The following is a 13,531-nucleotide window of genomic DNA, read 5'->3' on the forward strand; positions in this document are numbered from 1 at the left end:
CGCGTTCCAGCCAAATGCATTAACTTGTTTAATGCATAATAATTAAAATTCGTTGCAGCATCAAACCGTGCAGGGTCATTGTGCCAGTAACGCTGCCTCATGAATGGCCTCCATCCGTCCTGCACTGCCATTCAACACACACCGCAGGAGATTCCATTACAACAGGACCCCTAGGCACTGGGCCTACAACAGCAATCCAGCACTGAGGACACACAGCACTGAGCTAAATACAGAAAGTAGATGAAAAATATATGAAAACAGATTAAAAACAATACGCACTCTCTCCTCTGAGCTGAGATGAAAGTGGCTGTGGATTTGTTTCTTCCTTTGTATTGCTATTTTTTGCCCCTGAACCCCCTTTGCCACCTCAGACATGATTTCAAACTCCTTGTAAAGAAAGACTGCAATCATTTTGATTATAGAGAACTGTTGTTAAAAGGCACGAAATGGAAAAGCAGAGAGAGGGAGAGAGAGAGAGAGAGAGAGAGAGAGAGAGAGAGAGAGAAAGAGAGGGGAGCATTCAGGAACTTGTTTTGAAACAAGTGGTGTAGTGATACATTCAGGTCATAATTAATTTCCTTGTACCGGGTTTAATTCTATGTTCTAAGCAAAAACATTAAATACAGGAACTATTAAGGAAAACGTGACTGTATCCATATCCCTGTATAAGCTACTAATGCAGTGCATTAGTACAGTTAGAGTCACTGTGAACTGGGCATTACAACACATTTTCCTTCTGTGTCGTGACAGCTGAGTGTTTTCACTTGATATGTGGGGTGGTGAGTGTGGGAAGTGATACTTGATATCAGAGGCTAATACCTTTCCCTGCCAGCTGGTGCAGGGTGTCAATCAAAAATCATAAGTCAATATATATACAAAAGTTATGTTTTAATGTAAGAGTTCCAAAAACATGTTATAATAATAAGCCCCTATAAATAGCAAAATAATTATTACCTAGTAGTTTGTTAATGATAGTTAATAATTATAAACATTACTTTAATTGCTTTAATACATGTCACAATTTAAAGGAATAACCATATACACTATAAATACACTCACCAACCACTTTATTAGGTTCAATTGCTTGTTAACACAAATAGTTAATCAGCCAATCACATGGCAGCAAATCAATGCATTTAGGCATGTAAAGGTGGTCAGGCCAACTTGCTGAAGTGCAAACCAAGCATCAGAACGGGGAAGAAAGGTCCTTTAAGAGACTTTGAATGTGGCATGGTTGTTGGTGCCAGACAGGCTGGTCTGAGTATTTCAGAAACTGCTGATCTACTGGGATTTTCACGCACAACCATCTCTAGGGTGAGCGGCAGTTGTGTGGACAAAATTATTTGTTGTGTGGACAAATTAATTTTAAGTGATACTTTTTTTTTGATCCCACAACCCGGGAAATTCCACCTCCGCATTTAACCCATCTGTGAAGTGAAACACCACATACACACTAGTGAACACACACACACACACACACACACACACACACACACACACACACACACACACACACACACACACACACACTAAGGGGCAGTGAGCACACTTGCCCAGAGCGGTGGGCAGCCCTATCCACGGCGCCCGGGGAGCAGGTGGGGGTTAGGTGTCTTGCTCAAGGACACCTCAGTCATGGACTGTCGGCCCTGGGGATCGAACCGGCAACCTTCCAGTCACAGGGCCAGATCTCTAACCTCCAGCCCACAACTGGCCCCCCACGTTTGCAACTTATGCACACTTACTGGTCATTTGCTAAATTTAACCTATTGGAAAAAATAAATAAAACAAATTGTAGTCAGAGCAAACCTTATACTTCATTGTTTTTAAATAAAATAAATTGTGCATACTACTGTAAATGATCCAGGCTTGTTCTTGCGTAATTTGTACATCTGTGTGCAACTTGCATTAAATGCACATGATTACTCCTGACTCATGTGCATTGTGAACATGAGCAGCGAGAAAACAGAAAACGCAGTTAACTTGAACAATCTGTCCAAGCATCTAATCACACTAGTATAAAACTGACAGCTAAAGAAAAGACCCACCCTCACCTAAACAAGCTGGCTGTGATTTTCATTCATGAACAGCTCTGTAAGCTTTTACATTTTCTTCACAAAGATCACAAAGGTAGCTGTTTTTGAACTGTTTCTTTTGCCTAGTTAAGGGTTTTCAAACAGCACCAGTCGTTCATTATTTAAATCAAACATGTTTGTATCTTTAAAAGGCAGGGACAGTGACAGACCGTTTAAATGATGTCCACTGTGACTGGTTATTTCTATGTAAAGGAAGTGCTAAAACAGACTACTGGGGTTTTCACTGTAATTGCCAGTTGGTAGTTTTTAAGAGTAATGTAGAAGTAAAGAGTAGTATAATTGCATTTTATCCAGCAATAAGCAATAAGAAAAGCAATCCCATAACAGTTTGTGAAAATTTGAAATTTGAAGTGGATTACATTTTTGAGTAAATACCCCGATACTGTCTGAAACACAAGGCTATTTTTGATGCCTGGCTCAGAGTCTCTACAGAGGACCTCTGGGACTCTGTTCTGCTGGTATGGTGATGAAAATACCCAGGGAATTGAGACTGAAAAAGGCATACACAAGTAGAGAGAAGCAGGTGCTACACTGTAGATCAGTGAACAAGTTATTGATTGTGAGCTCCGTTTAGCCTTGGCTAGAGGCGCCTCCACAATCAAAAAAAGGAGAAAACAATACACATTGAACAGTATGCCTTTAACAACCTCAGTGATGAACATCAACTCTTACTAAGTGCTGAAGAAATTCAGGCTGTTTAGGAGAATATGAGACATTGTTTAATGCATCCAAAATTCAATCAATGCAGTCTCATCATTTCTGTCTTAACTCTATACATATTACTCAATTTATCAAAGCTGATTATCCATGTTCCCTGAAACCACTGTAAAGATTTATCTACAGAACAGCACTGCTTAATATACTACACTGTAATTAAAAGTATACTGCTCAAAACAATAAAGGGAACACTCAAATAACACATCCTAGATCTGAATGAATGAAATATTCTCATTGAATACTTTGTTCTGTACAAAGTTGAATGTGCTGACAACAAAATCACACAAAAATCAATGGAAATCAAATGTATTAACCAAAGCAGGCCTGGATTTGGAGTCACACACAAAATGAAAGTGGAAAAATACACTTCAGGCTGATCCAATTTTGATGTAATGTCCTTAAAACAAGTCAAAATGAGGCTCAGTATTGTGTGTGGCCTCCACGTGCCTGTATGACCTCCCTACAATGCCTGGGCATGCTCCTGATGAGGTGGCGGATGGTCTCCTGAGGGATCTCCTCCCACACCTGGACTAAAGCATCCGCCAACTCCTGGACAGTCTGTTGTGCAATGTGGCGTTGGTGGATGGAGCGAGACATGATGTCCCAGATGTGCTCAATCGGATTCAGGTCTGGGGAACGGGCGGGCCAGTCCTTAGCTTCAGTGCCTTCATCTTGCAGGAACTGCTGACACACTCCAGCCACATGAGGTCTAGCATTGTCCTGCATTAGGAGGAACTCAGGGCCAACGGCACCAGCATATGGTCTCACAAGGGGTCTGAGGATCTCATCTCGGTACCTAATGGCAGTCAGGCTACCTCTGGCGAGCACACTGAGGGCTGTGCGGCCCTCCAAAGAAATGCCACCCCACACCATTACTGACCCACTGCCAAACCGGTCATGCTGAAGAATGTTGCAGGCAGCAGATCGCTCTCCACGGCGTCTCCAGACTCTGTCACGTCTGTTACATGTGCTCAGTGTGAACCTGCTTTCATCTGTGAAGAGCACAGGGCGCCAGTGTCAAATTTGCCAATCCTGGTGTTCTCTGGCAAATGCCAAGCGTCCTGCACAGTGTTGGGCTGTGAGCACAACCCCCATCTGTGGACGTCGGGGCCTCATACCATCCTCATGGAGTCGGTTTCTAACCGTTTGTGCAGACACATGCACATTTGTGGCCTGCTGAAGGTCATTTTGCAGGGCTCTGGCAGCTCCTCCTGTTCCTCCTTGCACAAAGGCGGAGGTAGCGGTCCTGCTGCTGGGTTGTTGCCCTCCTACGGCCTCCTCCACGTCTCCTGGTGTACTGGCCTGTCTCCTGGTATCGCCTCCAGCCTCTGGACACTACGCTGACAGACACAGCAAACCTTCTTGCCACAGCACGCGTTGATGTGCCATCCTGGACGAGCTGCACTACCTGAGCCACTTGTGTGGGTTGTAGAGTCCGCCTCATGCTACCACAAGTGTGAAAGCACCACCAACCTTCAAAAGTGACCAAAACATCAGCCAGAAAGCAGAAAGGTACTGAGAAGTGGTCTGTGGTCCCCACCTGCAGAACCACTCCTTTATTGAGTGTGTCTTGCTAACTGCCAATAATTTCCACCTGTTGTCTATTCCATTTGCACAACAGCATGTGAAACTGATTGTCAATCATTGTTGCTTCCTAAGTGGACAGTTTGATTTCACAGAGGTTTGATTTACTTAGAGTTATATTGTGTTGTTTAAGTGTTCCCTTTATTTTTTGGAGCAGTGTATAACACCATACAGACTCTTAATGATCTCACATGTCAGTGTTAACAGTTTTCTATAACCAAATCCTTTAAATACAGGTAGAATTAAAAGCTGCCCTACAATCAGTATCTCATATGTGCCTCATATGAAAAGGTTTCACATTTTGTGGTCAAAATTATGGATTCTAAACTTTAACTTTTCTAAAACTCCATGCCACATATATGTCCAAAGGCAGAAAAGATATTTTATTATGATTTGAATTAGTTGAAAGATTACTGATGTGTGTACAGTCTTATGTGGAAAGGAAAATATCCCTTACATTTTGTCTTGTTTTTGTCGATTTTTTTTAAAACTAATTTTTAAATTTTAAACTGAAATAAAAAAGAAAAAAAGATCAAAACAGACTGCGCTTAAGTCAGACAACACCAGTCACATATTTTGGCATTTCTAGTTAAAATAGGCATCAAGTTATTCAGCATCAGGATATTTGTCTGCATTAGGATAAAAGAAGAAAACATACTGGACAGACATCTATACAGAAGCCTCGATATAATGACACATTTGTTAGTATTCATTGTGTCCAGTCTTTGCTTTTATTACAGCCTGCACCGATTTCAGTTTTTGAAAGAAATGTGTGTATGTAAGGATCTTTTTTCCACACCTCCAAAGTTCGGTCTAAGAAGGTCTTGGTTGCATTTTCCTCTCATGATCCAAATAATCCCAAATACTTCAAATGAGGTTTCAGCTCTGGATCCAGTTCACTGTTTTTAAAAAACACCAGCAACTTCCCTGCTTCATTCGCAAATTATCTTCTTTTTTTGGTAACAGGTTTTTAGATCTGAAGCAAGCATGGAGCTTGACGTCCCTCTTTCTTTTGAATATGAAAGCTTTAAGCTTTTTTTTTTTTACTATTTACATGATGCAGACAGTGTTGATGGTCTACCACGTCTTGCACAGTTGCTGGAGGTCTGATTTTCTCTATATCTCTTAACAGTTTGTTTAACTGAAGTGTTGGTAAATCCTGGGATGTCTTGTTTTTCCCTTTTGACTTCCACTTCCCAAAAAAATATCTCCTGAAAATAAATAACTGGTTCTCAATAGCTGTTTTTAACATTAAATATATGAAAGTTGGTCTCTGCATGTTGCACAGCTCATACATAATTACATGAAAGCGCAGCAAAACTACAGTAGTAATTAGTCTTTCAAGAGTAAATGTAAAGCCCAAAGTGGAAAAGGCTAATTCACTGCTCTGGTAACATGGTGCTTGACTTGTGAAGAGAAATTTGAGGGAAACTTTCAAACAAACTTAAATGTGAAACGAGGACAGATGAGCGCTTCAGCTCGGCCCCAGTAATCCCCCTCGACAAACACGTCTAACTGTCTGAGAAATATTTCAGAAAAAAGCAGAGTCTATCTGCCTTTTCAAAAAGGCTGATGTCGAGGGTAATGGAGAAGGCTATTAAGATGGGTAAAGCCACTCTGTGTTAACACAAGCATGAGCAGCCATGGGCAAAATGTTTATCAGCAAATCACAATTTGTCAGAAAGGAGCACCACAGTGTGTGTGTGTGTGTGTGTGTGTTATGTGTGTGCGCGTACGTGTGTGTGTGTATGTGTGCAACAAAGAGAGAGAGTGTGCATGGTGTTACGAGTATGGAAAAGTACCACAATTGTACACGTGCCTGTTAGTGGTTAAAATGGGATAAAATGGGTACAACAGAGTCTCAAAAAAACTTTCGGAAGAAAAAACTGCTGTAAAACAAACTTACTGTAGCATCTCATAAATAACATAAAAAACAGCATCAGAATTATGTTGTGGATTAAGTATCATGATATGGTACAGCAGGGCCTTTAGCCATCTGGCCTCTGGCCATCCCAATTTCGAATCATAAATATTAAACGTTCAGAATTTACAACTCAGTATCCTGTAGAGTGGGGAAAGTGCCGACTGCCTCAAACAAAATGCTGTGTGTGTCATGCGTGAAAGATAGCCAAGATCCAAGCTCCTCCTCTATAATAATGCTAATTTTTTCTCCGGGGGTTGCTATGATGTTAGTGTCAAAATAGCACCCACAATCCCACATTACTTATTAGGCTTGTGAAATTGTGTGCAGTGTACTGTAGCATTTTCCGCATTCAACAGAAACAAAGCTTTTGCTCAAATCATGGTGCTTTATTAAACAGCTGCTGTAGGCCACAGCTATGCCATACATAAGCTCAGCTTTCTCTGACAGCTGCCTCTAAGCCTCAGCACATAACTGACTCAACTCTTCAGCTCCTGATGGGCTCTCGGTTCTTCCTGATCTACACACATATCCCCCCTTCACATCAAGAGTCCCTATTAGAATAACCCTGTGAGATAACGCTGAAGAACAGTAACCCAAACTAACATGTTAAAAACATTTCTTGTACACACTACAATACTATCTTTCCGATCATGCTCTCTAGCCATTAGTGATTGATGAAACTATCTATTGATGTGAAGGGAGAGAGGCAGGTGAGCAAGAGCCACATTCCCAATAAATAAATACATGAGTGAATAACTTTAGAAATATAAAGGAGTCACGTCCCTTTGCCATTGAATGGCACAGAGTTCTGCGTTCAACTCTGTTTCTTTTTCTCTTGGTGTCTGCAGTGACATTTGTTTCTAGCAGTATCTGAGCTCAGGACTGTCTTTTTCTCTAAGCTATTGGTAACTAGCAAAGATACTTTCTCTAGATTGACAAAGCACTTCTTGTAAGTCGCTCTGGATAAGAGCGTCTGCTAAATGCTGTAAATGTAAATGTAATCCCTACCATTTGAGCACATACAGAAAATACTGACAGAAAGACTGCTCTTAACGCTGACAAGACCCTCTTAATCTGTGGCATCTTCACTAAATAACCTGACTTAACATGGCACTAACACCACAGAGAAGCTGCCTAAACCAGACAAAATAAACAAGCTAACTTTGTTTTTGTTATGGTTTGGTAGTTCTTGTTATACGTTGAGCAAACTGAGCATATCAATGGATTCCTTTTTAACCCGTCAATAAAAGTTGTAGCCTATTATTAAAATTATTACACTATTCATAATAATAATAATAATAGTCCTTTGTTTTTATTAAATTTGATGTAACCACACCATTGCCCTTGTTCATGTTTCATGAGAGAAGGCGTTCTGTGCATGGCCAGCTACAATCAGGCTTTCAGTTTAAATAGCAAAACCATGAGTGGAAAAACAGAAAGCTCTGTAGCCAGTCAAATTATCATGTTAGGGCTAATTTAGAACATGTTTAAGAACAAGGGCACAAAATATCCCTGATGTGAAGCACCAGCGTGTAGCACCCTATTACTTTGTTTTGTTTTGTTTGTTTCTTGCCAGTGGAAATGACCATAGTCCTGAATTATGTAGGCTGGGGTTTAATAATATATAAACGTGTTAAGTTTAGCATACAAATATATTTATCCAATAATAAAAAGTGTATTTTCTACTGCACTGTTGAAGAAAAGACAATAATAAGCTCATAACATGGACAGAGATTGTAGATACAAGAATGTGTAATTAATAAGGATATCCAAGATATCTTAAAAAAAATTGTACATTGCCAAGTTGTATAAATGCATCCTTGAGCAGATTTAAAAGCAGCTTGTCTCATGCAAAGTGTAAGATGTCACGCAAACAGGCAACAACTAAGCTACCAAAAGTGGAGTATGTGGATGTGGAAGGCTCTTCGAGAAAACTGAGGTTTTATCAAGTAAGGTGAGGACTACGTGAAACCGTGATATAATCTATAAAGTTTGTCTGGACAAGGAACCAAATTCAGCCCTGAACCTTTGTCTAGACCAGCTCAATACAACCACAGTGACCTCCTCCCCATTACCACAATACCCATGACAACCCTTCTGCACACTGGCCCTGTGGCTTCTCGTCCTGATATCCAAACAAATTGTGTACTTTCACATCTTTATTTTGTGCGTCTTGTTCAAGTCAAGCAATCCCTCTCCCTCCATCTCTTTCTGGTTAGCCTTCACAGTTTAACTTTCCAAATTGCTATTGCTTTGTTTTGTGCCATTTTTGGGATTGGCCATAGCCACACAGTGAAGATGCAATGGACCACTAATATGTGTAGATATGCACTCTAGTATTTGTCTGACATATACTGTTTGTCCTAGTCAATCTCTGTTGCTTTTTATAGAGGACTACATTAGAAACAACTGTGTATTAGTTTCTCAATCTCTCAGCAGCTCAGATATTTTTACCGTCCAGCTTCAAAGACAGTCCTGATAGATGGAAACTATCAATTGACTCACAACAATTGATGCTCTTTGATGCTATCCAACATTTCAGGCTGGTTGAGGTACCTAAGCAGACCAGTGTGTGGTGCTTTATAATGGACAGATCTCATAAGCTGGGGGCGGGGGTGGGGGGAGGGGTAGTGATGACTGGAGGACACCAAAAAATGGCCCATGCATTGCTGATGTGCACATGTCTATTAGCTACTTTCTTACCCCTCTTGGTGAGCTGGATGTTAGCTTGTCTTCTTCCGTTGCCATTTTCCACATAGCAGGAATAATTACCGAGGTCACTTTCCTCTACGGCATCTATGGTCAGAGAGATGGACACTTCCTGTTCCCCCAAGTGCTCTCGCAGAGTCCTACAGGACAAAGAAGAGGGACAGTACTGCTAAGTGACTGAAAATAATCTTGTGTCAATTCAGTATTATTATTCAGAAAGGCATTCCAACACTTATCAGATGAGTACGACAGACAAAATTGTATTAACTTGCTTAGTATCAGAATGAAGCAAAACAAGGTTGTAACTGATGGGTCAATGAATCAGCTAATGAATTGGTCATCATAAGACAGCTGGAATAGTATACATGAAAATCAACAGATGGAGTGGAATAACCACCACAAACAATGCAGATATCTGTACAACAAGATACAAGCAGCACCAACAATCATAAAGTACAATGATTTTTTTTCTGCAGCCCATGTATTAATGAGTGTTTCGGTAAGGAAGTAAGTAATAAGAATATAACGTAGGCTATATAAATCAGTACAGAGATAGCGAATCTTTTTCTTGCACGGTAGGGAAGATTACTCTATAATAAGGTTTGGAGGAGGAAAAAAAACAGCTTTTTTTAGCAGCTACCATGGAAACTAAGTCTGGTTAGAAGAAGGAGAAAAAAAACCACAATATTCCATAAAGTAAATGAAGCTTCAAACCACTGCTGAATCTCTTGCCTCTCTCCCTCCCTCCTGCTCTCTGTTCCGTTCTGTTTACTGATATTTCCGCTGCCATTGTGCTGCCATTGATGGCACACGGGACTAATAACACAGGACAGATGAGTGCCAGAACACCAGTGTATTGTATCGCGTCCTCCCCGGAGGACGCTCCAGTTCGTTTAATAACGATTAATCACCGCCACTCCTGCGACGTGCGTGCAGGGAGTAAATCAGACAAATTACAGCACGCTGGCTGTGAGAGAAGGGCTAATAATGGCTGAAATGTGGCCTCTCTTCCTGTGTACCCATCACCCGCTGGTTCTATTCAGGGCTTTTTATGCTGACCCAGGACCGGCCCCTTTTAATAAGATGCTAATCTATTATAGAGGAAGAGAACTGAACTGACCTGGCTCGGTCAAATGAGGCTTCCCAAAGGGGAGGGGCTGTTACTAGATGCTAATCTATTATAGAAGAAGAAGAGAAACTAAACTGACCTGGCTAGGTCAAATGGGTCAGATGAACCTGTCATTGAATAATGGCCATAATGGAATCATGTGGAACAGAGTGTCCTACACTTCTCCAGAATGTTTCTCTGCCAGACTGATGACCAGTCACCAATATAATAATATTCAATGGCCCAGTTTCATTAAAGTTGTGCATGCTCAAGTCTGATCATAAAACGGGCACATACAAATTTGGCGTATCTATATTTTCTACACCTTGTAGAAAACCAAAACTACCATCAACATCATCTATACTAACAATAAGAATACAAACAGAAAATAACAATAATACTAATAATTTATGCATAAGGAAATCCAGTACAAAACAATGTTTTATTTTTCAAACTGTCCCATGTTCCGTTTAAAGACATATTACAATGTTTTATATCACCCAATTGTATGCTGCAACAATACTTTATTTACATGTTACTTTATTTCATTTCATAATAACATCTTTCTGCAATCTTCTAAAAATAAGACATTTTGTTAGGGGTGGGCAAGATGGCAATATGTTATCATGTTAAGTCCAGCAGCACTGCTGTGTCTGACCCACTCATACCAGCACAGCACACATTAACACACCACCACCCCTTCAGTATCACTGCAATGCTCAGAATATATGGTGGCCCTCTGGGGGTCCTCACCATTAAAGCAACAAATGGACTACAGTCTGTAATACTACTATAAGTGCACCTATATGGTAAGTGACAGAGAGAGTGACAAGAAGGTATACTTATAAATAATATAATAAAGCATCTGGTCGGTGTGTATTTCGAGGCACCTTTTCTGTGGGGGTGGTCAAGAAGAGAAAAAAGTACAGAAGCACCTTTTTAGGGCAACATCAAGTATGTTGTATCAAGTTTATTTATCTGAGCTCAAGCTGTTTCTGTATTCTTTTGGAAGATTTGCTAACAAGTATCAAGTTTGGTAATAAGTCCTTTACTTCTAAAGTCACTAAATACTATGACATGCCTACTAAATACAACTAATATAGTAATTAGTAAAATGGTATGTTGATGTGTTGATTGGTGATTTTTTTTTCCCCAAAATGTCACTTTATAAAAGGTCCACTAAGTAATGTTAACTAGCTAGGTCACTGAAGCAAACCTTATTAGTATGTTTGCTAGCAGAGTCTCATTTCATCCTAAATTAGCAGTTATGTCCTTACATACTTCACTTTTGCAGCCTGCTTTTAGACAGTTTTTGGGCATATCTATCTATAAACATGGTGAGTAAGGGCTTGAAGAATATTATTGATTTCTCTTACTAAGTATTTCAGTAATCTTGGCAACCCCAAATAACACCCATCCCAGGTAAAGGCACACCCAAATTTAAATTCAACAAATCAAAGAAACAACTGTCATATAATGCAGTGTAGGCATCTATAATGCAGAGTTTTATTGTGGTATATTGCCTTGCTCTATGACATTGTGTAATGTTGTGTGCCATTGCTGCAGCTACTCTGCATGCCATGCACACACACTGAATGCCAGAGGCCAGGATGACAAACTCACCTTAGGATCCATTTTAACAAACTGACAACTGCATACTGCAGAGATATGCTGAGACATCATTTTAAGTGTATAAGCTAAGTGCAAAAGGTTTTGTTTATGGCAGATGCAGACTACTGCACCCATATACAGTTTGTTTAATATATGCCTGGAGACAAAAAAGATGTATATGATACATAAAATATAACATTTCTCTCATCCGTCTTACTACAGAAAGGTTTGTGAAGGTCAGTAAGTGCCAAATAATCTCTGATCATCAAATCCCGGTTTAGATGATATGCTGATTTCACGGCACATGCCTTCTGGCATTATTAGGCCAGTGTAGCCAATGAGCTGAGTGTAGCCAATGTGAAGCTGAGGAGTAGAGCAGTGTTGCACTGTGACAAAGAGGCAGATTAAGGAGTATTACAGTAAACATGTGGAGAGCTTTCCCTCTTTCTCTTCGTTCTGTGGTTGTTCAGGCATCAGGGTTGGTGAGGGCGGTGGATAAAACTGGGCTGATGGCTTTTTAAAGAGTGCACTTGTCCATGTGTAGCACTACAGACATAAAGTGGCATTTAAAAAAAAATGCTGGGAATGCTAGAGAGGTCAAGCCTGCTGAGAGAGCCCAGTATAATCTCTGTCAAGGATTTCTGTATTAGGACTTTTTAAGATTTCAGTCACGTGTCAGGAAGGAGTGCAGTGTTTGTATTTGTTTTCACACATTTTCAGGACAAAAAGTAACCTGACTTTGCAGCAAAACAGGAGAAGCAGGGCTAACTGAAAAAAAAAATTAAACTTAAAGCTAAGGTTAGATATGAGTTTAGGCTTAGAAAACTATATCATATATACATATACACACAACCCCATTTCCAATGAAGTTGGGACGTTGTGTAAAACAAATAAAGACAGAATACGATGATTTGCAAATCCTTTTCAACCTATATTCAATTGAATACACTACAAAGACAAAATATTTAATGTTCAAATGGATAAACTTTGTTTTTATTCACTCATATTGAATTTGATGCCTGCAACACGTTCCAAAGAAGTTGGGACGGGGGCATGTTTACCACTGTGTTACATCGCCTTTCCTTTTAACAACACTCAATAAGCGTTTGGGAACTGAGGACATTAATTGTTGAAGCTTTGTTGTTGGAATTCTTTCCCATTTTTGCTTGATGTACAACTTCAGTTGATCAACAGTCCGGGGTCTCAGTTGTATTTTGCGCTTCATAATGCGCCACACATTTTCAATGGGAGACAGGTCTGGACTGCAGCCACACTGTTGTAACACATGCAGAATGTGGCTTGGCATTGTCTTGCTGAAATAAGCAGGGACGTCCCTGAAAAAGACGTTGCTTGGATGGCAGCATATGTTGCTCCAAACTCTGTATGTACCTTTCAGCATTAATGGAAGCTTTACAGATGTGCAAGTTACCCATGCCATGGGCACTAACACACCCCCATACCATCAGAGATGCTGACTTTTGAACTTTGCACTGATAACAATCCAGACAGTCCTTTTCCTCTTTGGCCTGGAGGACAAGACGTCCATGATTTCCAAAGCCAATTTGAAATGTGGACACTTCAGACCACAGGACATTTTTCCACTTTGCGTCAGTCCGTCTCAGATGAGCTCGGGCCCAGAGAAGCCGGCGGCGTTTCTGGGTGATGTTGATATATGGCTTTCGGTTTGCATGGCAGAGTTTTGACTTGCACTTGTAGATGGAGCGATGAACTGTGTTCACTGACAGTGGTTTTCTGAAGTGTTCCTGAGCCCATGTGGGAATATCC

The 13,531-nt window shown here is 40.4% G+C and overlaps 1 protein-coding gene across 4 annotated transcripts in view; it reads right to left on the minus strand.

The window, feature by feature from the left end:
- The window catches only part of il1rapl1b (interleukin 1 receptor accessory protein-like 1b), a 432,112-nt gene that overhangs the window by 36,866 nt on the left and 381,715 nt on the right, over positions 1–13,531 (minus strand). For all 4 annotated transcript variants that reach the window (XM_017722075.2, XM_017722074.2, XM_017722078.2 and 1 more), the window contains exon 8: positions 9,022–9,167. In XM_017722075.2, coding sequence (XP_017577564.1) covers positions 9,022–9,167 — 146 coding nt within the window. The remainder of the gene's footprint in view (positions 1–9,021; positions 9,168–13,531) is intronic.

This window comes from Pygocentrus nattereri, chromosome 25, assembly GCF_015220715.1.
Source record: "Pygocentrus nattereri isolate fPygNat1 chromosome 25, fPygNat1.pri, whole genome shotgun sequence".
Classification (NCBI taxonomy): Eukaryota; Metazoa; Chordata; class Actinopteri; order Characiformes; family Serrasalmidae; genus Pygocentrus; species Pygocentrus nattereri.